Source organism: Anopheles stephensi, chromosome 3 (genome assembly GCF_013141755.1).
Source record: "Anopheles stephensi strain Indian chromosome 3, UCI_ANSTEP_V1.0, whole genome shotgun sequence".
Classification (NCBI taxonomy): Eukaryota; Metazoa; Arthropoda; class Insecta; order Diptera; family Culicidae; genus Anopheles; species Anopheles stephensi.
In genome coordinates, this window is record NC_050203.1 from 81,834,637 (window position 1) to 81,860,261 (window position 25,625).

Sequence of the window (25,625 nt, forward strand, 5' to 3'; positions counted from 1 at the left end):
TTTTAGAAATTAATTTATTTCCGCTATACGTGCCGTACATAGTAATGGTAATTTTTCCATAATCTAATAGATTTTATTGTTTATTCTAATTGTTCTTGAAATCTGGAGGATTCAAAGAATTTAAACATAGAAAAAAAATATTGAGATGAATTTGGCCCCTTGCTACCTTAAACATCGATGTTTTCTATCTGTGAAAAGCATTGCATACATTCCGGCGTATATCTGGTTCGTTGAGGGTAGCGCTGCTGACGCGTTTCTTAACTGGTCTTTAAGCAGGTTTTAAAGCCATTCGTTCATTTATTCCCAATTTAAATCCTTGATGAAGTCACATTTACAGAAAATTGTCAAATAAATACTATTTTTTGACTGATTGTGATATTACCACAGTTTCGGCAAAAGTAAAATCCAAAAAGCCCATTTCTGAATCGTTCCGATAGAGGGGTTCTTTTCCACTTTTTTTTTTATTCACTGATAATGTATGACCCAATGTAAGTTTTACAGTGTATCGTGTATTACTTCAACATTTGCACCTTCCTCGCTTTTCCTCTCATTGGGCAACTGTTCGAAAAAATTGGGTTTTGGTTCATTCTATTTTCTCCATTTCTAGTGTTTTTGCTTCGTTTGCACTAATTTCTTTGCCTCTGCGTCTTATTCGTCTTCATCTTAAACAACTGGTGATGGGTAATTTGGTCTACTGTTTTTTGTGTTTTCTTTTGTCTGTTTTGCACCGATAGCTTACACTTACTAGCACAATGTTTAGCTTATTAGCACTTCGGAGCTTCCTTCTGTGGCTGCTGTGTGGTGGTGGGGATGAATATGCATTCGGTTGAAATTGGTTGCTGTTTTGTATGTATATCGGTATGTATATCTTTAATTTGTATCATGGGTTTGTTTTCCCGCCCGTTTTCCAAAAATGGTTGCATGAAACGCTCTAAATACGTTTCTACTCGCTTTGCTGCTAAACGTTCATCGTGTGTCGCACACACTGGTATTTGGCAAATATGTTTTCCAACAAGTTATCCCCCGTTGTTCCTAAAAGGGGTTAGACGCAATTTTGTTCTTTGTTTCCTCTATTTGATCCACTAAACACTTACACAGAATCCAAAAGCTAATTCTCACCCTCAAACACCAATCAACACCGGGTTCGAGTTTCGTCAGTTGACATGGAATCTAAGGGGCTCTGGTCTGGAACGCTCACTGCTGGTCGTCTTCTGCTGGTAGATAGTTGATTCTATGGCAGTGCTTCGAGCATAATTCGAACCGGGGGTTTGCGTATTTAACTTAACTCTACCAACCATTCTTTTGCGGGGGGCAGGGGAAACCCCTACTACACATCGCTCAAAACTCTCGATAATGGAGCTTTGCTCAAGTTTTTCCTAGCTCGGTCACAACATTGTCATTTACTGGGCAAGTAAATCGCTTTTTGTCCAACTCGCTTGCAACGCAAACGGTGCCGCCCCGTGGAACGCAAGGTAAAATTCAAATAAAACTTTGAATTACGTTTGCCCTCAGTCTCCGTTACAGCAGAGCCATGCAGTAAACGAGCCACTGGTTCGTTTCGTACGCCACCAAAGTTACAAAACTCACCGATAAGACAAAAACTCATTTTCTTGTGAAAATATACCCTACAGTACCTGACAACATCTCGCGTACAATATCGACGTAAATTTGGTTTGTTTCATGAGCTAGTCTACAGTTAACCGCTAACGCGGCCTTCTTATGCTTTTGTTTTTCTTTTACATCCTTATAGTCTTTATCCGTTTATAAAAACGTTTCTCTTTTAAATACTTTTTGTTTAATAACATTCCCGCCAGTCACACCAGGCCAGGCTTACCGGGGAAGGGGTGTACCGTGGTGTATGGTTTTGCATTTTGGTAGTTTGTTCGTTTCGTTTGCTTTACAAACCTATCATGTGTGTTTCGAGGTGTTTGTGCGAAGTTTTTCGATTTCTTGATGATGGTGTTTTGGTTTTTTTTTTGTTTGGCATGATGCGAATGGTAATTGCTTGGACGCAAGCAACGAAACCTTGGGAGAAGGGGGAGGGAGAGGGGGGTCTGCGTGTGAAAACTCATTCAAACCAACCTGATTCTGTACGCAGATCATAATGAAGAGAGATCAAACATTCAAGTAGCATTCTATCATCAGCATTAACAGCTTAATAGTGGCTGAATAAGAAATTTATAACATTTGCAAGAAAGGATAAACATTGAATTAAGTAAATTTGCAGAATAGCAATAAATTTAACAGAAAAATCAAAGAATGTTATTTATGCTCTTCAGAAACTCTTGTTTGCCGTTTAAGCGGCTTTTGACTTGTGAAGCACTTGTTGAGCTTTGCTTTTTCATCTGTGCGTTTGAATATGCTGGTTTATCTGCTTTTCGCTTTTATTTGTCGTATTAGGTAAAGTTTTGTTGAGTACTTTGTGTACCCTTGTTTTTCATGGTATGCGTGTGTGTGTGTGTGTGTGTGAATATATTGTTCCTTCTTTACGCTTTCCCGCTTTGTGACTGCAAATATCATAACAAGGCGCATAGGGGAGGAAACCAAGAGGAAAGTAGATAAAACAAGTTGACAATGATACTTTTTGCTTACTTTTACGGTACGGCGATGAGATATCAAACGACACGATGGCAAGGCTATAAAAAGACAGCCACACGCACACACACAGGAAGGTGGAGAGAACAGAGCAGAGCAATGTTTGCCCGAGAAGAGAAGAAGTCTTCGAAGAATTCGTTCATCCGTCGTCGTCTCTATACCCGTATTGATATCAGTTCTGGGTCATTATAATTAGCTCGCGTGTGAGTAAGAGATAGGAAACACGGGGAGTGGTTGATATAAACGATGAGGAAAAGTAAAAGTAAAGTAGGGAAAAATATCGTAAATTATACTAGCAAATGGTTGATTACCATCGCTCTCTCTTTTTTTGTGTACCTGACTGTCGCATCTTCATTTGTTTCGTTCTGTTGTTTGTTTCTTTTTTGGCACTGGGAGTTCGTTTTTACTTTGTCTTGTGTGTTAATGTTTACTACCACCGTTCTGTTTTTTATAGTTAAATATTTATTCGCTTACCTTTAAGATTTGCATTGTTTAATTATTTTCCGATTTTATCTACCATTTTATCTAGTCAACATACATCTACCCAACCTGTAACCAAACTACAACGACTCTATAGTGGTTGCGTTCCACTATAAAGTATTCGTTTGCCTCTCGTCTCTAAAACAATAACAAGAAATCGAAAACCAATGTTTCGAATTGAACCGACAACCACAAAATACTCCGGCTTTAGGCTTCTGTGCTGGTTCTCTTTTGATGTCTCCGCCCCGCCATTCGCATATCACTATCCGTTAATTAGTTACTCGATGGTTGGGTGTGTTCTTGTGTGTGTTTCAAGTGTTTTACTGCCCACAAATATACTGATATGGTTTTACTCTACCGATCATTTGTTATTAAGTTTCTACCACCGGTACTGATGCCACGGCTTGCCACGGCTATTAAATGCTACTGCTGCTAGTGTTCTGTGCATGTAAACAGTCCAAGAACCGCCAACGTTTCTGGAGCGGAATTATCCGGGCTCACCTCACTGTCCGGTTGGATAAACTTTTAAAGCTCTAACATTAATCTCATTTTCTAGATGCGGGCTAGTTTGCTCACAGTTTTACGAATGTTTCTGATTTCTTACCAGTTTTGGGGTGCCTCTAGTGTTCTAAATAGGGTCTCTAGTGGGCGATTTCTTTATCCTGTTGTGTGTCTGTGTGTAATATCGTACTATAATATCGGTACAACAATCAGTTGTGACACAAGCGTACTTGCTTAAGCCTTTCTATCCTATCTAATTCCACTGCGGGAAAGGTTGAGGGGGGGTTGTACACCGATAGGGAACCGACAAACTTGGGACGTCAAGCGGCTGTACTCTTCTACCGAGCAGTGTTTCTTAAAGGCTTTACAATGGCACTATTGTGCTGGGACCTTTCCACTTCCTTTTTTTGTTTTGGTTTGCGATCCAGAGAAAGTTTTCAAAAAGACCACTTTTTAAAGCGGAAGTTTACCGTTGCGGGTCGAAGCAGCTGCCTGTCCCGTTGTTTCCTTCCATAAAAAGCTTAGTGTGTCCAACGGTAGGAAACTTGTGGCATGTTTCGTTGTTGTTCCATAAATCCGTTGATGGTAAACAATTTATTTCTAGGCTTCGCTAGAAACGTTCCGGCAAGTTTTACGCTCGATTACAAACAGATTGAAACACTATTTTCTCTCGTGTACAGATGCTTTCCCAAAGAGCGTTGAGCTTAGATTATATTACAGCTTCCAACTATTAAGACGCTTTCCCACTATAATGCTACTCATGATAACATTTATATGATTCAAAAACAAAACTATCTATTTCATTTTTGACAAGCATAAACCGTTTCGGCCGACAAAGTCCCCTTTTCGGTAAAGGAACAGGAGAAAATGTCAACGGGGGCCTTTGAAAAAAGGAAAACATTGATGTGATGCGCGTTGCATACCTGTGGGCGCACTTGTTTCTCCTTAAGGCTGAAAACGCTTAAAACATCCAGTCAGCTTGGGGTTTCGCTGTCGGTTAACGCCTAAACACGGTCAGCGCTTTTTTTCCAGCTGATCATACTCTTAAAGCTATCATTTTCGGTTGTGTGTTTAACGATAAGTACATTTGTTTCGGCCAACTACAGCTAACGTCCACGAAATATATCCCATTCTTCTTCATCAATATGACGCTATATACCGACCGTGTGCTAATAGTATCTATTATATATTCTTTTTCACCGTTAGAATACTATCCCAAGGAAAGGAAAAAAACCTGATCCCAATCCCTCTCGTTCTCGATCAAAACATCAACGCTACGCCAGCTCTTGCAGGGAGCTCTCTTCGATACAGTTCGTTAAATTTGGTCTCGTTTCGCACCTATTGCTATCAGTGGTTCTGTATTTGTGTATGTTTGTGCTATGTGTGACATTTTAAACCGTCTTCTGCAAATCCCGGAAGTTTTGGTGGAAAAGCCTTATCAAAGGTGTCAAACCCTTAACCGACAACACCTGCGGCACGAGCGCTTCTGTCGTTGGAAATGGGAAAGATTTTCATCAAATTGTCCCAACTCCTCTCGAAACACGGAAAAAGTGAGCTGCTCTTATGGCCGGAATGGCACAACCCTATAGAAGCTAAGCTGAGTAAATGCGACGCCTGGCGTGACGTTTTATAAGAACAACTTTTTCCCAACCAAACCGTTTGCTGGTGTGTGGTACTCGCACACGGGCGAAAAGCCACCGTTGCTGTGTGGCGTTTAACACTTCCAACGCAAAAACCCCCAAGAATGGAAAGCGTCTAGAGCCGAGCAACTGTTTACGGCAACCGGTAGAATAAATTGTATACGGTACGTCAATAACAAAAGGTCAGACGTCGCATGGTGAACAACAAGCTCGGAAAGCTGCTACATAGCATCAAAATATTCTTTGTGGCCAGATATCTCGCACGGGTGGGCGGTGGGTGAAAATCACAGCATCAAAATGACACCCAAAGGCAGGGCTTTTGGATATTACACCGCTACCAGACAAAAGCACCGGATAGTAACGTACCTGCGAGAGAGCGAGAGTGAGTGAGTATTTTCGCTTCGCAACAGCTTTGCTCTGCTTTCATAATTTGGCACGGTTGATTTGTTTGGCATCCAGTGTCGCCTGCAGGATCGCGTAATTGAAGCGTGACCGTTGGCTATTTGCGTCCACCGATGTCCGCCACGTGTGCATGTGCCGGGCAAATACGCCCGTTGGCAGCGCCTTTCAATCAACGAGCGTAGCGTCTCACTGCGCCTGCAAGGTAGGCACACCGCAATCACGGCTCGATTTTACGATGCCGGAATGGCATGGCGAGCGAGCGAACGTGTGTTGTTCCAGCCCCGGCTGCTGTTGTGATGTGTTGTTTTATATGTACTGCTGTTGCTGCTCGTCCACATATTCTGAAATCACCCCGAAGGCGAACCATTACCGGGATTTGCTCCGTTCCTGTGCTTGTGTGCGTGTGTTGTGTTTTGTTTATGCTGCCACAACAGCTCGACCACCGTCCGTTAGGTTGGCCGTGGTGATGTGCCGATGTCGATGGCGGAAAGGATTGCTCCCGACCGGAGATTGGCGAAACGTAAGGCCAAACGCTGTGTACTATACGAGCTGCTCGTAGCGTTTCAGGTTATTTCAGCCGGCCCGCATCCACCGGTCTATCGAATATTCCAGTGCGGCTACCCAGCTGGGTGGTTCGATTAGCGCAGGGAACAAGCAGTGATCCAGCAGTGGTCGAGTCCACCAGATTCCGGGCGGATGGATAATGGAAAAATATCGTGACGCGAACAGAGCGGGAAAGAAAAGGAGAGAAAAAAGCGTTACGGGGAGAAAGAAAATTAAATTTCCAATTGATGGCTTTATTGCGATGAATGGACACTACGCTCGGTAGCTTGGTTTTGTGCTGTTCTGAAGTCTCCCCAATAGAGAGAGAGAGAGAGAGAGAGGATGCATCGTGCCTCCGGCGTGATTTGGCCGTAGTAGTGTGTTTGCTGCACTGATGCTGCAACAATAACAGGCCAAGCTGTCGGAAGAAGCTGTTGCAATATTTTCAATAAAAATTTGCATTCGATGCATCCGATGTGGGCAGGATTTATGGCTTTTTGCTTTATGCGTCGTCAGTAGTCAGGAGTTGAATAGGATGATTTAAGCCAAACCGACAGTAAGGAAGAAATATTGCTGCTTTTACTGCTTTAAAGTGCTAACGTATTTTTTATATGATAAGATGGATATGTTTTTGTGGATACTTCGATCAAGATTGGGCCAAAGGAAGCATTCACTTACCGCTTCTTATCCATCTCGGTTTCGGTGTGGAAATAGTAGTGTCTGAGACTGAGCTCCGGTGGTACTATCTCGAACGCATACTTCTTGCCGCCTGCCGACGAAGGCTGCACTCGATATCCTTGTAAACAGGCCATTCCTATTTATTATAATAGATTATCGCAGTAAATTGGAACGAATGAGATTGTTAGATTGTTAAGGATGATAACGGGATAAAATAATTTAGTATTTCCAAGTTTCAGGATTCCGCTTGAGGGTATGCAATATTGAAGAACCTAACTAATCCAGCCTCAACTACTCACCAAAAGCGCTCTTGCTAGTGCCGTCGTGGTAGAAGTACAGGACGGCATCCTTCAGCACACAGTATCGTTTGGTCCAGGAGCGCCATTTGCTGCCCAGCTTGGTCAGCGGTCCACTGCAGTCCGGTTTGCTGATGCCCGTGGCTGAAAGTCGCAGGTTTCGTGCACTGTTGCGATGAAAAGGCGTTAAGACATTTGAGAGTTCTAGCTCAGCTTCACTAGATACGAAACGAACCTATTCTCCAGCCAAGGATCACACTGCTGAGCAGCATGACTGATGATAGCGATCCATCGACTAGCAGCCTCCTCAGAATCGGCTGCCAACTGTACCTTGGTGCCTTCCTCCGTGTCTATGGCAAAGCTGTACGGGCGAGTGATCGGTTCTAGCGGGATGCGCTCGATCGTGTGGTTTGTAAGCATGATCGCTCCGATCGGTTGATTATCCTGGTGGCATGGTACATTGGAGGAAAAAAAATGAAGGCTTGGTATGGAGAGCCATTTCGAAATGAATGTCTTACCGCATCAGATTTATAGTAGTAAAGGCAATGGTCTGGACGAAGGGAGAACCATCTCCGAACCCATTTCCCACCGCTGGCACAGTACCGCCACAGGAACCCGGTGTAGATCGAGGGATGCGAGGAACCATCTTCCAATGGGGATAGCACTCCAATCGTACGAGCAACCTGAAACCGATACAGAATTCTCATCATGTTCGAACTGAGCAGACCTGCTGAGACTTACCTCCAACTCGAGCGTATCGCTGCCAGCGTGGGCAATTTTCACAACCTCCGAGTGACTTTTGTCGATCACCGATATACCGTTGACCGACAGTACAATATCACCTACCTCTAGGCCCGACGTTTCGGCCGGTGTGTCCGGCTCGATCGCGGACACGACGACCGGCTTCGAGCCGTGTATACGGAACCCGAACTCTCCAGACTTTCTGCATACGACCACCGTCTTATCGGTGTCTGAGTGGGAAAGCGTTCAAAAATTAGAATCTTTCAAATAGAACATATCAGAGTGAGATTATACCTACCGAAACTGTTACTATTTTGACGTCGGTACATCTCGACGCATGACTTCCGGTGCACTAACCGATGTGTGATGGCTTGATATTTCTTACGAAAGTCTCGCTCCGAATCGGTCGAACCTCGGCGCTCCAGTGTGGCATCTTTCGCGCGATCGAAACTCCCGTCCGGTAGCTCGTGTCGTCGCCAGACGTCCCGGTCGGTAATACAGATCCAAAGGCCAGCCTTGTAGTTCCCATGATAGATGCCCTGTTCCGGTTCGGATGTGGTGTCGATGTACGCTTGGCCGGCCGGTGCTACACAGGGCGATGATCCGGCTGGGCGTAGATTGTTCTGTTCAATCTCTTCCTTGCTACGTTCTTCGCTCTGGAACGAATATTATGTCAAAGGGATCTTTATAGAGGGGCAATATAACGCACAGCTACTACACACACTAGACGAAACAGTTGATTGGTGTATACTCTCTCCTAAAATCCACCTAAATACATCACTAAACATTCAACTGGTGACAAATACTCTGTTGAAGAAGATGTTCTGTCACGCGTATTGCATACTTTATGGCTACTTTCTTAGCATTCACAAACGGGAATGATTGTCCTCCCAAACACACACACACACACACACACACACACTCACACAACTATCCAGAGCACACAACAACGGCAGAGATGGTCACTAACCGCTTACCTTGGCCCGGTACTCCTGCCGGCTCTTGAAGTGTCGCCGATCAACGTGTCGATCTTCGGAGCGAAATCGTTTGTCCATCTTCTTGTAGAGCCGGGTGGTGTGGTGTGGTGTTTTGGTGCAGTCGGGCGAATCAGCGAACCCCTCCGGTGGTTGCACAATGTCCGGTCGATCGTTATCCGTAGAGTCGAGCGTCAGAACGGACTCTTCCGATTCGCCTGGAAGGTTTGCCACCTCGACTTCCTTGCCACAGTGCGAACAGTGGACCTGGGGTGTAGGAAACCGCAGAAGAATAGGTATTAGTGACACCATGGTGACACCTTGAGATGAATTTTACCTGTTGCTCACAGTGAGACAATGCGTCCGCTTCACTGTAGAAAACGGAATCCGAACCTGGTGACACCGACCGGAGTGACTCGGTGGAGATCGCCTGCAGACGCTTCTCGGGCGAAATTTTCTGCTTGCGAGGAGATCCACCCGAGGGTGGACTTCGGATCTGTGAGTAGTACTGCGAGGGACTAAGCTTCGTGCTGGGCGTAACGATGGTTGGTTGGGGCGTCGCCAGGACCACTGCCGTTGTAGTCGTTGTCGTCGTAGCCGTAGGCTTCTCGGGCGATCGTACCAGAGGTGTCTTACTACGCCGCGGAAGAGTTCCAGTTGTTGAAACAGCTCCAATCGCCGCTGTCTCTTCCGGAACCGCACTACGGGCCCGTGGGGACTTACGAGTCTTCTGTCGGAATCGTTTCTGCTTGCTGCTAGGACTCGCTCCATCCAACACATTAAGCGCACTCTTATCTTCCGGCGAAAGCTTCTTAAACCCTGGACTCGGCTGACGAAGCATCGGTGTGGTGTAGGTTTTGATCGAATCCTTGTCAAACTCCAGCTTGAACGTGCTCTTTTTCCTGCGCCGTTCCTCCTCGTTCCAGTCGCGACCTCGCCGAGCGCTCCGAGCAATAGTTCCAGTTGCTGAGCCAGAGTACGGAACCTTGGGCACCGCCTCCTTCTCATCGTGCGAAGAAGAGTACCGCTTTTCACTCCGGTCATCGTCCGAAAGGGATTGTGGCTTGGTGGCTTTCACCTTACCGGCTATCGCTTTCGGCAGGGCTGGTCGTGACGGTGAACTCTTCTTGCTCACGCTGAAACTATCGCTCGAACTGCTGCTGACGGAGTGCGTCGGGGAGGGCTTGGGAATGGGTGGCGGTGGGATCTGTGGCGAGACGGATTTCTCCTCGATGGGTGGCGTCTCTTCGCACACGGCATCGACCCGCGCCAGGCTGTAGATGGAGGACGCACTCTCAAACGATGATCCGTCCTGTGTGGTGGCTGCAGTTCACAACAAACGAACATGGAAAATATTTGTTTATCACCACGATAGGAGTATGGTGTTTGTAACGACTACCAGCAATAAGCAACCTCCGTCTGCGAGGGAGAACGAGTTCCGGACAAATGAAAACAAAATGGTAGCTAAAACCAAACTTCCTTTCAAAGCTCCTGTCAAACATTTAACAGCGGTTTTGTGTGGGATGTGAAGGATCAAAGTTTGGTGGGAAGTTGTTTACTCTTGAAATTTACATCGGGAGAGCACAGGAGCGCTAATCTATATTGCGGATTTATGTTTTTAAAGCATTTTTTTTTGTTAACGCATTTATTACGGCAAGCCGGGCCAACAGAACTTTCAATTCAGCGATATGGTTGATTTGAGCGACAATTATTGAAAGCACATTAAATGGAACATAGGCAGGTCAATGCGTACCGGCCGGAACAAGCACTAACGATGATTGATTAATATTAAATCGACGGATGACAATTAACAATAAGCTAATAAAAGGCTAATGAAGGATTTTTGTTGTGCTCAGATAAATAATTTCCCCATGCATTGGTCTCAGTGACTTTTATCGATTTTTTCTGTATAAAAATAGGGTTTCACACTATTTTGATTATCAAATGTATATAAATTAAATACAGCTTTGATTAAACATATTTGACGCGTGAGTGAGTCCACTTTGCTGTGTAGTTCCATATTTTTAACCGAATCAGTTACAAAATTGTATACATTGAGGGGTAAATTTACACCACTATGGTTAACAAAGGTTTATTTTAGTCCGCGAGCCCTCAAAAGTCTTGCAAGTAGAAATTGAAGTACTAGTTTGTCAAGAACAATCCTTTATTAATTATTTGATAGATAAGAATTCTTATCACAAATGATTCATTTATTAACTTATGAGCTACATGCTAGATTAAATAATCAAAACTAAATTACAAAAATAATGATATGAGGTTTGTAGCTTCTTCTTCTTCTTCTTTGGCACTATAACCTCGAGAGGTCTCGGCCTGCCATTTCTGGCTTTCTGTGACTTTATTTTACCCGCAGTAAAGTAGTCAGCCTTACGTACGGGGGACGGTCTGGATGGGATTTGAACCCCGGTCCTGCCATGTGAAGACTGCAGCCGCTGTCTCCTCGGCCTCTGGACCGCCCCAGGTTTGTAGCTTATGAGAGGATATTACAGCCTTGGGTGAATGACTGAATATTGAAAACGCCCGAGAATTTGTTTCTGAAGGCAAATATTAACACTTCACCTGCATGTGTAAAGCTAATTGCATACTTTAAGGCGTGCCTAGAGGTGAACTAGCATCAGGACTAGCTCTTTAAATTCTTTAATACCCTCAGATCGACCTCATTACTTGTCACGGTTTAGTGGAAAACAATTCATATTCTGTAATATACCCCAAACGAATCGTTTTTCGTTTAATCGTTTGCAATAATAAATATCACTTGCACGCACCCTATCGGCCATATTTTGTGCGATTATGGGCTGGAATAATTAACTTTTATTTATTGTCTATCGCCTGCGTGGGTGCTGGAGCACTGTCAAAATCGAAATCATTCCTGGTCGTTCGGGTTCAGGAATCAAATACAGCCACACTCATTATTGTTAACTTGACGAGACCCCTTGGAGGATCACAATTATGAGCGGTAGTTTTTTTTTCCAGAGGTAAGGCAAAGGACAGTTTAATTAAAAGGTAATACATATTGTTTTTGCTGTCACCAGTCCTCATTCACAGCCAGTTGCTGCATGTTATTCACACGCTCGTCGCGTTAATTGATGAGGCAAATGGCAAATTATCGATCGTATCGACCTCGTTTTTTTTTGTGTGACACAACGAACCAGGGTGTAAACGGACAAAATGGTTTTGCAAACAAAGTACATATCACACAAACACATATATAAAACACAGGGAGCAGGAAACAAATGGAGACGATCCACAAAATGCAACGCAACACACACAGCCATGAGGGAGCACATGTACATATATGGTAATGGAAAACACTGGTAGCAAAACACACAGGGGCGGGGACAGGTTTAATAACGAACAGTGCGTGCGAGTGTGTAAGAATCGGACATTTCGAACCTGTTGTTACTTGCTTGGTCGGTCTAGTGGCGTGGATCGTTTTGTATGTACCTTTAGCTCCCGAAGCACCGCGCTTCGAGTTGTCGGTGCACGTCACGTAGTCCTCGGTAGTGCTGCCCTCCGATCCAGCACCACCACCACCACCAACGCCACCGGATGCTGACTCCTGGCAGAGGACCGGATGATCCTTGAGCAGATCGACACCGTTTCCGGGGGATCCTTTGGTGAACCGGGCCGCTACCGGAGTGGAGACTGCCATCGGATGATGGTGGGGTAGTTTGGTGGAGGAAGGAAGAGGCTGTTGGGGTGTGGTTGGTCCCCCACTTCCGGAAACCATGGAGGATGTTGGGCTTGAGTCGGGTTTACCGGTACGATCGGTAGGGTCAGAGGATCTAAGATGAGAGGAAGATATTAGAATAAAGTGTTTTATTACTATTCAATTACAAGCTCATGAAAAAAAATCTAATTACTAACACTTCAACAACAAGATATCTGAGAAACGCCTAAAGGTATGCAAAAACATAGCATACTCCTAAGTTATCATATTTATTCATCATAAATTTTTTTTAATTAATTTAGTCTGGTTATAATGAATACGTTTTCGAATTTTATGCTCTCACACAAAATAAAATAAACACAAAACGTTTCATCCCAATAGTGAATTCAATTGACACAAAACAGATTACTGAACGGTCTTTACCAGAACCCGTAGCTCGACTTCACTTACCGATGGATTAAAGGTTCGATTTTCTGCAACTTTTGCTGTTTCTGCTGTTCGCTTCGTGCCGCACGCTTGGTGGGCGATAGTGGCCGCGAAGGACGGCGCAGGGTGGCCGACTTTTGCCACTGCAGGTCACGTTCCTCCCGTTCCATGCTCGGCGACGGGATGACGGCGATCGATGGGGTCGTGGGCTTTACAATGCCGGTCGGTTGAATGGCCGTCCCGTTCGGTTGATGCGAGGCAAGGGTGCAGGGCGTCGAGACGAGGTTTGACTGCAGTGCGGTGCTGGCCACGGTTACAGGCAACGGTGGTAATGGCTGCGAATGGTGGAGAAAAAAAAAACAAGCCAAAATGCAGCAGCCTGAAAATCGACCCGGCTGTTTAATCCTTTGGGATGGAGTTGGGATGAACATAAATAAAATCAACCCCGATGAGAGCTCGGGGAAAACCCGCGTTCCGTGTGATGCAGCAACTTTTCGGACAAACCAGCGAGACCCATTCCGATGCAGTGCAGCAGTGTTTTGGCGTAACATTAAATTAAATCATCTCCGGGCGGAGTTGTTTCTTGTGGCTAACGACTGCAAACTGCAGCAATGCATTCAGCTGTCGTACTGGGTTAGAAATCGAGCTGTTGGTTTTCGGGTCTGTAGTGAGTCCTGTTTTTCCACAAGTATCGCCGCAGAATGCATACAATCTCATCTCCACTAGGGGTGGATTATGCATGCGAATTTAATTAAACTGTAGCCCCGTTCAACAAGAGCGTGCATGCTGTTATCTAGCTATATCTGAACCGAAATCCAACACCACAAGCGCTTTGTGCTAGAATATTCAATTCAGATCAATTCTAAAATATTCAATTCTGAAAACGATGCTCGGCGAAACAGGTCCAACATGAACCTTGGTTCGAATTTCACACAATTCAATTTCCAGCTTATCCGTAAACTCGCGTCTAGTAACGGTGTGATTTAAGCTTCAAATCCGATGTCAAATTTACATCCAAACTGCTATATGGTTCATTTGTTTGCCAGGGTAAGCTTACGATGTGCCACAGAGTCAGTATGAATTTAGAATTCCGTTCTTATCCCGGCGCTTTCACTGAACCATAGTTCGAAGCTGAATGTAAACAACGGCTGCAGAGTGGCGTAAAATGTGCCTCCGGGGGTACAAACTGTGTAGTGGGCCTTTTTCGTGGAATTAAATTTTAGCCGATAGATTTCCCGGGCCCCGCTTAAGCAAATGGCGTGCCATTGAAATGGTATCGAAGCAAACGGTAGCGAGGTGTAGAAATTATTAATTAGTAAAGTGTTTGTTTTGCGCGCTCGGTACACAGAAAGCACCGGCGAAAAAGTATGTTGCTTCCGGTGGTATTGCTTCTACGAAAAGGAAAGCAAACTCCAACAGAAGGTTGATCAGATGGTCGGCCAAAAAAACTGCTAGAAATCGATCTTAAGTCATGTTTGAGAAGCTTTTTTTTTGTAATGGAGTCTATATTTTAGAACAAAAATGGAAAACAGCTGTACCTTAATCAACACTTGGCTGGAAAAAGGGATATTTTCACCGGGGGATTGAATTTCCTGCCTGAAAGGTGCGAACCGAACCTTTGCGTTTTTCATCGAAGGAAAGCCTGAACGGAAACTGGGTTTTAATGTGATTTTTTTTTCAGATCAATAAATGGAATATTTGAGTAAAGGATGGCCTGAAATGCACTTAAAACCATCAATGGGAACCCTCGAGAACAGTAAATAATAAAAAAATGTATTAAAAAAATGGAAGTTCCTTATTACTCCAAGACATAAAAGTTTCTAGCATCTTGCTTCAATCCAGAAGGTATTATTTGACTCAAGAATAACTTAAACTTAATTTTGATTATACTTCCAAAATACTGAATTCTTACCAAAGCAACAAGTGCAGAGAAAATGGGAGAACATAAATGAAACCCAATTTAAGGAAGATCTGCCAACAAGGATCCAGATTTACCTGATCAGCGATATCTTCCATATCCAGCGCATCCGTATCCATGGAGCTGCGTTGCTGATGCTGCAGCAGCAGGTTCTTCCTTCTAGACGATGGAGTTAGCTTGCCGTTATCGGTTAAGCTGTCAACAACAAGAAAGTTACAGCGAATTTCACCAAAAAGCATAGAAAATCACAAAAGGGCTGAAACTCACCTGGTAGTCATAATCGTTGCCTGTGACTCGTTCCAATTGCCATCCGACGTGTCCCGCGTGACATCGTTCGCGAGTGAATCCGACGACTGGAACGGTGAAACCTCCCGGTGTAGCTTACCGGTCGAAGCCGAATGATCTTCCTTCTGTGGTGATGGTGGTGCCGAAAGGTGTCGCGATCCTATCGCCGCTCCCATCGACCTAGACCTAGAAGACATTCTCTGAGCTCCGTGTCCGTGAGATCTCGCATCTTCCGCAGCATGATGCCTGCCGGCTGCTGATCCTTCGGGCAGTTCATCATCTTCCTCCTGCTCACAGCTCGTCGGTTGATCCAAGCTAACCGACCGTTTGCGGAAGCTTTCCTTTCGTCGATCCGATATCACCTGTTGGGGTTCGTCTTCGGGGACGGAACTTTCACTTGCGTCGCGATAGTCGGGTTTCGGTAGCTGCGGTACACTCTGCTCTCTCATCGTAGATCTTCCTTCATCGTCGCTTGCCGTCGGAACAGTCGAGCTACCTCCATCGGCATCTCCCGTACTAGTTTTCCGGCGCTCGGCGTGTGCCAACTCACCTTCGGACTGAGCCTTTTGTAGCTTTTTCTTCTTGACTGCACCGGGCGATGGGACGGGCGAGACACGTGGTTTGAAGTCGATGAAAATCTCCTGCTCTTCGCCGGTACCGTCCAGCTCCTGCTCGCTCTCGGACTCGCACGTCGAACAGCTGCCCTCGGAGGAAGACTTGGTGTCGTCCTGCATGTCCAACGGTTGGATGTTGGGTGGAGTGACCGGACAGGATGGGGGTGCAGTTTGGGTGGTGTAATGCGAAGGAAGGATGGGCGGTTGTGGTTTGACCAGCGGTTGAAATGGTTGCTGCTTGACCGGTGTCGTGAACTGAGCCTGCATAATGGGCTGAACCTTCTGGATCTGTTGATGCGGAATGGAGTTCCGTTTGGCTAGGGCGTGTGTGTCCGGTGCGACAAATGCGTAGGATGCGCGTCGTTGTTGCTGTTGTTGGTGCTGCTGTTGCTGGTGCTGCTGTTGCAGTTGCTGTTGCTGGTGAAGTCCTTGGACGAGTGGAAGCCCACTCGAATGTTGCTTCTCGGGGGGAAGCACTATCGCGTGGGCAGACATCCGCCGGTTCAGGGTCGTCGGGGCTGTCGACGGTGTGCTGTCAAAAGATCGAACATCTTGATTAACACTTCCGTTGGACAGGATCAGATGCTCGGGAGCGGGTAGCGCCGGGTGGGACTGGTCCCGGTAAACAATCTCGTGATGGTGGTGCGCATGGCCATGGTCCCGCCGGGGCAGTGTGTGCGTGTGGAACTCTTCCGGCTTGTGGTGGATGCAGGTTCGCCGTGGCAAGCTGTGCGTCTCGAACGGCACATATCCATTCTCGTACCCGTGCGTGTACTGGGACTGATGGGGTGTTTGTTGGTGTTGTTGTTGCTGTTGATGTTGCTGTTGTTGCTGCTGCTGTTGTTGATGGTGATGATGCACTTGCTCCAGATCCTGTTTACGCAGAAACTGGAAGGTAGGTTCTGCCGCATGGCTGGCCCGGCGTGGCAACACAATACTGTCGTACGCGTCGTACGGGTAGGAAGCCGTCTCGTAGGACGTCCGCGAGCCATCGGTCGAGCGGTAGGAGGTGGCACTGTCCTGCGAGTGGTTTCGCGAGTGCGTCAGGTGCGTCCCATCGGAATGGCTCAGCTGCGAGGAGGTTCGTGACGATGGTATCTCGAAATGTGGCCCTACGTGTGAGGCGGGCGGTGACGTGATGGTGAATGGGGATTTCGGTGGTTCTTCCGATTGCGTGCGATGCAGCAGCTCATGATCGAAGTTAACATTAGCATTGCTATGTGTGTACGTGTGTGTGTGTGTGAGTGGATATGTGAGATGCAGGTTTGTTTTGTTTGATCATGAGGCCCGTCCGATGGGTTTATGAAGTGCGCGAGAAAGCAAAACAAAGCCATAACATGAAACGAGAAGTATGTGGTATGATGTATTTAATCGGTAATTTTATGGCTGGTGCTTGATTACAAATGGCAAGCATAGCAGCATTGGCAAGCAAAATGCCTTACTTTAAAGAAGAGGGAAAACCAACAAAAACTGGGCCATACTTACGTTCCCGTATCGGTAGGTTGAATTACGTTTGGATCGATACCATTCTCCTGGATTCGATCGCCGGCTTCTGATAGGCTTTTGGTGAGCTTACGGCCTCCTCCATTGAGTCCGCCATTCGTTTGGGCACCTTGGGAAACCATTTTTACCTGAGCAAAAGCAAAGAAATGGGAAAGAATGTATTGTTAAAAAATACGCCTAAAGGTATGCAAATTGATGATAAAACTATACATTTTTGTTTCATAGTATTTTATAAGTATGTTATGCCATGGCTATTTCTATTTTATTTATTAATAAAAAAATTGTTGCCTCTTCAGCAAATCACGCTGGCGCAACATTAACAGCTTGAGATAACATAAACAAATCTCAATGGTTTTTTTGCCCCTTTCTGTTCAGTTAATTTTTCCAAGTTTATCATCGGAGACCCACACACACCTCGCCCTGCGCATGACATTCCAATCTTAATATCATGATCCTAAACGAGCTTAAGGGTGAGCTAAGGCTCACAAAAAAAAAACCGAAACAAAACAAGCTCCAACCACAGCACGAGCCCGGATTCAGCATATGCAATAAATCTGAGCTGAGAAATTTATGGAGATTTTATGCTACGTATATTCTGTGCACAATTTTAACTGGGGGGCCTTCTAACCGAATAATGCTGAAGATTTGGGTCTAGGGAGACAAAAAAAAACAATGGAGCTACTTTTGTTTCTTCGATGCAAATTGTTAGCTCGGTCCTAACAATATACCGTGATCGATATTTTGGTAATGGAAGAGAGTAGAGCAGTGTGTGTGTGTGTGTGTGTCATCCTGTTAGTGCGATGCTTGTGTGCGATGAGTCGATAAGGGGGGAGAGTACTTTTTATGAGATTCAGACTGTCACCAGCTGTCGCTTTCGATTTTGTGCAGAAGCTTTTTGGACAAGGAAGTGACCCAGTTTTTCGTCTCGACTCTCGGTCGAACGGGATAAAAATGATTCATTGCGATTCCAGTCGCAACTTGAAGGTCAAAGAAAGTGAAAGTGTTTCGGACGGTACATAACTTTAAGAGCGTTTTTTGAGTTTTCTTTATTTGAAAATCTCTCACATAGAGCTGGCGAACAAATGAAACTAAGTAGTGGTTTAGTGTTGGCTATAAAAAAATTATAGCAAGAGGTACTATTATCATCACTGTGAAGTAGAGAGAAACGGTCAATGTGGCTTCGAAACGACTTGATAAATGAATTAGTTAAGCGGAAAAGATTTTCCACGAGACACACAGTTGCGGGTGAACAGATAACGAAGCAGCAAGAACATTTCGCAACACACATTCATCTTTACCCCGTCTGGTTTACTTTAGAGTCCAGGACCGATCCAGGAGAACGGTCTTCAATTACCGCCACCCGTGTCGGAGTAAATTTTCAACTTCCACCATGCTGAGCTTTAATGAAAATTTCCCCATCAAACTTCCTCGACTGGCTTCTTTGCATATCCAGCTTGGAGCGGCCGTAGCTTCCTTTTTTTCTAGCCCGGTTTTGTTTTTAACGCGAGTGCCACTGTTGTTGATGAAGTTTTGCAGCATAATTAGAAGCAAGTTTATCCATTTATCCGTCCAAGCAACCGACAGCGCTCGGGTGGGTTCGGGTAAACGCTTTTTGCCGCTTTTAGTGACACAAGTTTCGCCAAAAAACACAAACACACATAAAAACAGTCGACTGGGATGAGATAGCGGAAATCTGAAGCCGTACCGTAGTGGGAAGAGCATATAAAAAGAATGTTTCTTTACAGTGCAGCTCGGTACAAAGATGCTTGTATTGGCTTTGGTCGAGAAAAAAAAAAAAAACCTCTGGAAGGGATAACGCAAAGGAAGATCCCGGAAGAAGGACGGCTGGAGGAATTGTTTCGTAACCTAATTTTCGGAAAGCTTGATGAGGTAATTGAGGTTGAGTTTTGAATTTGTTTTGTGATGAATCGGATTTTTGAGCGAGTTGTCGAAGGAGGACGATGGTGTGATTGGTGACAATTGGAGGAAAAAGTGTTGATTGGAGCAATGGCCATTTTTTAATCTGCCCAATTTTAAATTAATCTTTTGTTTTGCTTTAGTTTTGTAACAGTTCCGAACAGTGTTTCAGTCCGCATCACCGAAGCAAATAGATTACATTTTCAATGGGTTGCACTGGAAAAAAATCAAAAAAGTTGTAATTGAAAACATGCAATCGAAGTGTGCCATCCGCTTGTAGTACGCATTGCATACTGCCAGGCGTAAACCAGGATGACAATTATTCCGATAGCGACAATCGACTAGCGGCAACTGGAAGCTGCCGAATGGATTTCAACAAAAAATCCTCGATTCTTTCGTCCCAATACCAAGCAAACCACTCAGAGCATTCACGGATTGAAATGTGAAAAACTTTGCCACAGAGAAGAAAATAAAACTGGAAAATGAGTACCACGAACGTACTATTCAGCACAGCTTTTTTAATCTCCTCTTTTCAGCTGGAATTCCAATTGAACGAACGGCACATTGGGCAATTGGTCGGTTTCCGGGGTGCAAACTTGTCCGTTTGTCTTTTGCTTGCAAATCTCTGTAAAAAGTGAGTGTGTGTGTCTGTGTGGAAGTACAAAAAATCGTATAACACACACACACATACAGAATAGTATTTGTAAATGGAAGGATTCAGCCTATAGTTTTAATACTGATGATGGCAAGAAAAACAAAATGGGTGAAAATTAAGTTTTTCTTTTGCAGCGAAGGTATTAAAAAAGATTAAAATGAATATAGTAGTGGCAGTCGAAATCTGGTCCGGGCCGGAACGATTTTCAACAAGGACGGACCTAAAAAAAGCGGTGATTAAAATTATAATCCTCCTACCGACAGCTGGTAATGGTTCATTTGCACCAGATTTACAATAAAATAAATTGGGAAAAGGAAACACGAATTTTCCTCCAAAAGTAATAATTGACAGAAAAAAATCCTATCTGCCCTCACGGGATAAGCACATACGATTTTAATCCGCTTGCTTCGTCGATCGTACGGAAGGTTAATAAATTTGAGCGATTATTGAAATTGCCATTTTATTGTTACACGTTATAAAATTGCAAAAGTAACGCTTCGACAGTGTGAATAAAATTAATATCCAGTTGAATATTCAAAACGTTACTTGGGGAATATTCGGTTGGCTCGTTCCCATCAAATTGCCTACTAACCACGCTTACCTCAATGATGCTCATTAACCTACTTTCGGAATTGCGCTTCGTGCCAACTTTATCTAATTTGAAGGTCGTTGTTTTCCCAACGCTATAATCATTATCATTCCAGACCATCGTATCCGGTGGGTAGTGGCAGGAAGACAAGTACATTGTAAATGAGCAACTTTCTGGGTATTTGGGAAGCCGAAAAGCCTTGAGTGTGTGCCGGTGTGTCTACACAATGCACATCGCCGAACTGAATCCGTGAAGCATCTCACGATGCCACGCTTAATCCATCCGCAAGCTCGTTACCGGTAATAGACAGGTATTCGAAACATTTCGTCTTGCGCTCGAAGGAAACGACTCATTCGAGGCAGCCACGAGTGCAAGACTTATGCATCCTGACCACTGCCAACATCCTCTTGCGTACCCGGACGAGACATCGCCGAGATTCATGGTTAGTTGCAGCGATTTCCAAACTTTCGCTCCCGCAGCTCACCCTCAGCTCAGCTCCCAGCGCCAGCATCAACCTTCAGGATAAATAATTCGATGCGCTCAAGAGCACTTTAGTTTCGGCCCAGAACGTAATTGTTGTTGTGTCAGCTCGAGTGTCAGTCCCGAGCGTGGAGTGCGGAAGCACTGACAGAAGCACAAGTTTAAGTGTGCTTCGGTTTGGTGCGGAGTAGGAGTAATTTTATGCCATTTTAGCCCCGTGCTTGTTATGATGCTGCACGGCTGTAGAAGCGCTCTTGCGAACAGGTGGGGTTTTTTTTAGTGTGAGAGGATGTTTTCTTGGTTGGACTGTGTTGGTGTACGTGGGTTTGTGTCACAGCTGTCGAGAGGAACACTTGAGTGAACTATGCCGAGCCGACAAGTGCGCATTGTCGATGAGTTGGGACAGCGGGTAGAGTGGACAAGTTGTTTATCGCTTTACAATAAAGCATTATTTTACAAGATTTTTAACCATACTTTAACGATTGATTTTGTACAATTAAGCGACAATTATGAGACTGTTTATTAATTAAATTAATATACAATGATATGCAAAAAATTAAAGGCAAAGTTTTCGCTGAATATTGTGTTGGCAAAGAGATGGATTTCAGTGTAACAACAATAACAGCTCTAGACAACCGAACCTTGAATTTTTAGTATTTTTTTTTCTTTTTAAGATGATTCTTACTCCAGTATAAGGTTGTCGTGAGTTGTCAGAAGAACCTCATTGTGTCGAGTTGTTTTGCTCAAGAAAAGAAATCACAATAAGAGCTGAACTTCAATTGCAGTTCTCGAAAATACTTCTTGGCCGTAGGTGCTCCTGATTAACTCGTTACAAACAATAATGGATGGTTGGAGGGATCCCAAGGATAGATAGTATTGGCCTAAAGCTTAACAAACCCAGTCTTAGGATAATTTTAGAATTATAATGTTAAAATAAAGCAAACATGGTTCCAACTTACCCGATGAATAGTTCTGGGACTCAGGGATAGGTTGTGTGGTGCAGCACCTTTTTTCCCCAAGTACACTTCCGTCTGCGTTGCCTGCGTTTTCATCGCACTACGCTTCACCTTCTCCAGCACGATCATCTCCTGCTGATGTTGAAGCTGCTGTTGCTGTTGTTGAGCGGCGAGTTGCTGGGCTACTACTTGTTGCTGCTGCTGCTGGTGTTGCTGATGTTGTTGATGCTGCTGTTGGTGCTGCTGCTGCTGTTGTTGATGTTGATGCTGAAGGTGTACCTGATGAGCAAGAATGGCCGCTTGCTGGTGCTGTAGATGCTGCAAATGTTGCTGGTGCAAGTGTTGATGAAGATGCGAAGTTGGTTGCTGCTGTATCAGCACATGTTGAGGCTGTTGCGGTTGTTGCTGCTGTGGCTGTTGCTGCTGCGCTGGTTGCTGCTGCTGAGGTTGACTGTGGCTCGGGTTCTGCGGCACGGACAGGGGTTGCTTTTGGAGGGCTTGTGGCAGCAGCGGTTGCTGGGCGGTGGGTTGCGTGAGGATCGAGTGCAGCGGTGCGCCAGCGTACGGTGTGGCCGTGTGCTGGGCCAGCGTGATCGTGGGCTTCTTGCCGCCTATCAGTCTTTCTTGGCTACGGGCCGCTGCCAGCCGTGACAGGGGTCGGCTACCCATCGCCTCGTCGAATGAGGTGAGCGTGTAGGATCGGGCAAAGCTGACGTGCTTCGTCCTGGTAGGTGACAGGGTGTCAAAGGGCACCAGCAGAGAGAGTGGGGGGGAGAGAAAGAATGAAAGGAAATCGATTACAATTTCGTGCTTTCTGTGTCGGGAAACGGAACAGAAAATTACATCGATGAAGAAATTCCTCGAATTATCACAAGCAAATCCGAACTGAGGGCGAGCTTTCAGGTTTTTGGAGGATACGCTTGGATAATTTGAGAAACAATTTCACTTTAGACAGAACGGTTGAACGGTATCTGGCAAGTTCAGGAATGCTGCCGGCGAGCCCGTTAGCATTGTCAAAGTGGGTTTTGCAATTCGAATTTGACAAAGCTGAAAATTGATTTCTATCCGACAAGTAGAGAGAGCTTCGATAAAATTGGGAAATAAAATTCTTAACTTCTGATACATGTTTCAAAGACAAATTTAGCAGAAAGTCAGAAAGCATTTCATGTTTTAAACAAAAATAAAGTAGAGAATTGAAATTAAGTCTTTCTACACTTTCCCATTCATTGACCTGTTGCCAGAACTAGCAAGAGTCTGATTGTTAATGATTTTTTTCTAATCTCAGATCTCCACGTGCCAGATGATTTGTAAGAAATTTGTTTCCTTTTGTCCACCCTCTGCCATTCATGCAATTTCCAAATACTTCCACACGAAAAATCTTCACAATGGAGGCGCCTGGTCGTTTTCATGCTGTGGCCAAAAATAGCTTTACATAAACCAGCAAACGGAATTTGTATTGGTACAATCAGCCAGCACATATATTTTTCTGCTTGAATGACTTTCCAGGAACGGGAAGATCCCCACCCCAAATTAGTTTCATTTTTCTGAACAGTTCGAAAACAGTAAGCGAACAAATGAAATGGCGTCCGTCGCTAAGGCGCTTACAAGTCAACAGATCAATAAATAATTTCACGGACGCGGAGGCGCTGCACGTGGACAAGCAACTGTCGGGGACTAGAAAGCGAGGGCCAAGGGTGGCAGGTGACAAATAGCATTCACGGCCCGGTGGATGGAGATTTGAAGACATGGTTCGTTTCATTTGTGATTGGTTTTATGCATGACTATCCGGGCTCAAAGTTGTCCAGCCGGGAGCGAAAGTAATTAAGCAGCTCATTTAATTTATGCCGCTTTTTCTAGCGCTACGGAATTGGATGAATTTTTATTGAATGCCACACAATCAATCAGCTGCGATTCAATTCGATTCAATAGCTTGTTTATCCTGCGTCTTTGTGGCGATAGCGAACAGACGGGAGAAGATTGAATAGGAAAGGAAATAAAATTTTGATTCTTTTGTATCGCCTTTTCATAACGATAAAGAAAAGAGCAAATTGCTAAATGACGTCTCAAGTATAACAGCTCTATCAAGACAAATGAAATACACACCAGCACACAAGCCGGGGAATAGTTCATTTAGAGTTTAAATCAAATATGAATGTCAACTGTCACTTCCGCGGTGGAAATGTTCTCACCCATTCTCCTTCGAGCCCGAACTGCTGGCCAACCCGAAGGATCGTTCATTTTCAGCGTATTGTATTGCATCACACCACACGACAAAGAACCGCTTAGTGTGACTGACAATCGGTGAGAGAATAAAAGAAAATCCCAGCCACCGAGAATGCGAGTACTGTACATGTAGCGATCGTGCTTCTCGGGAAATCTGAGGAAAAACTGAAATTAAATTTAATCCATTCAGTGAAACCTCCCGCGGGAATAAAACCCAGTGCCGTTAAATGAACAGCCAGCAGCGTGAAAACTTTTTCTTATTCGCTGATGGATGATAAGAAACTTGATTTGGGATGTGCTTTTTTCATTTTTTTATTTTTTTGATTGGATAATACGCAGGATAGGATCATTAAAAAAAATAGGTTGTGTTCTTGGAAGCAGATGGTTTGTTAATTATGTTGAAAACTTTGAAAAATTAAAAACTTATCTGGTTTGTCCATTTCCTTGGATTAGGAACTGGAGTGCAACCAGCCAGATCCGAAATGGAACCGTGAGTACATTCTAGAGAACCCAAAGCTGCTACAGATCTCTGGCTATGATACACACTGTATTTCTATAGATATTTACAAAAATAGCCGAAAATTGCTATTCCATCATGAGTGAGGAAATCCCTTAACGGATATCCCCTGGCAGCTTAGTTTAAAATCTTTCAAGCCAAGGTCCCGAAAATGCAGTTCTCAAGTAATAGCTTTCCCACCGTACCCGGGATTAAGGTAGAACAAAAGGTTCATTGCCTGCTGTAGTTCAAGATTGGTTCGGTGGTGCTTAGAGCTTCTGCCGTTACGATGGTCATAACGATGCTACTGAGGATGATGATGATGATAATAACAATGTCTACCATCCAGACAAGCTGAGTACGGTACAGCACACTCCAGCACGATAGCACACCACCATACCAAGCATAAACACAATCAAAATCATTCTAAACGACGTTAGTGGGAGATGGAGATTTAGTTACATGTTGATGGTAGTTAGCGGAGCGATGTTTTTTCACCAAAATCACTCTTCAAACGCTTCAAAGTGTGTGTGTGTGTGTGTGTGTGTGTTTTTGGGGTGCTGTTTTTACAGTTGAAGCTTTCGTGGAAAATCAAAATCACCTGACAGGAGGTACTTGAATTTCCATCGCACCGTACAACCGTGGCCGTATTGTTTCGAGCAAGTGCTTTTGTCCAAACAATAGCCCATTCTTGACTGACAGGAAGGAAATGCGAAGCGTAGCGGGGCTGTGGTAGGATCAGGTTCAGAATGCCGCGAAGAAAAAAAACTAACATAACAGCTGTTTCGGCTGACACCCGTGAGAAAAATACCAGCCCGAAAACAAACCGTCGAATAGAAGCCGTACTTGCGGTTTTGGTGGTTGAATCGTCCGTAAACCGTTGGAGCTCCAAAATTGTTTGTCTGTAGTTTCAGATTTCCGTAGCAAGGGATTAAAGGATAAGGTCCAAATTGGAACATGGTGGCTTATTGTCGGGTGAATTTAATATTGTGCTCAAACAAGTTTAAGGCAAGAACAAAGCTAAC

The 25,625-nt window shown here is 44.6% G+C and overlaps 1 protein-coding gene across 3 annotated transcripts in view; it reads right to left on the bottom strand.

Moving 5' to 3' along the window:
• Window positions 1-417: 417 nt before the first annotated feature.
• The window catches only part of LOC118513631, a 120,995-nt gene continuing 95,787 nt past the window's right edge, over window positions 418-25,625 (bottom strand). For 2 of the 3 annotated variants that reach the window (XM_036059697.1, XM_036059696.1), the window contains exons 8-22: window positions 21,885-22,605; window positions 17,267-17,412; window positions 15,150-16,997; window positions 14,960-15,077; window positions 12,989-13,299; window positions 12,262-12,653; window positions 9,188-10,173; window positions 8,854-9,117; window positions 8,175-8,532; window positions 7,877-8,106; window positions 7,654-7,818; window positions 7,371-7,579; window positions 7,139-7,302; window positions 6,840-6,975; window positions 418-6,243 (exon numbers count right to left, since the gene is read on the bottom strand). In XM_036059697.1, coding sequence (XP_035915590.1) covers window positions 6,192-6,243; window positions 6,840-6,975; window positions 7,139-7,302; window positions 7,371-7,579; window positions 7,654-7,818; window positions 7,877-8,106; window positions 8,175-8,532; window positions 8,854-9,117; window positions 9,188-10,173; window positions 12,262-12,653; window positions 12,989-13,299; window positions 14,960-15,077; window positions 15,150-16,997; window positions 17,267-17,412; window positions 21,885-22,605 — 6,100 coding nt within the window. In that variant the 3' untranslated portion in view covers window positions 418-6,191. The remainder of the gene's footprint in view (window positions 6,244-6,839; window positions 6,976-7,138; window positions 7,303-7,370; window positions 7,580-7,653; window positions 7,819-7,876; window positions 8,107-8,174; window positions 8,533-8,853; window positions 9,118-9,187; window positions 10,174-12,261; window positions 12,654-12,988; window positions 13,300-14,959; window positions 15,078-15,149; window positions 16,998-17,266; window positions 17,413-21,884; window positions 22,606-25,625) is intronic. The other variant, XM_036059695.1, reaches the window with a different exon arrangement.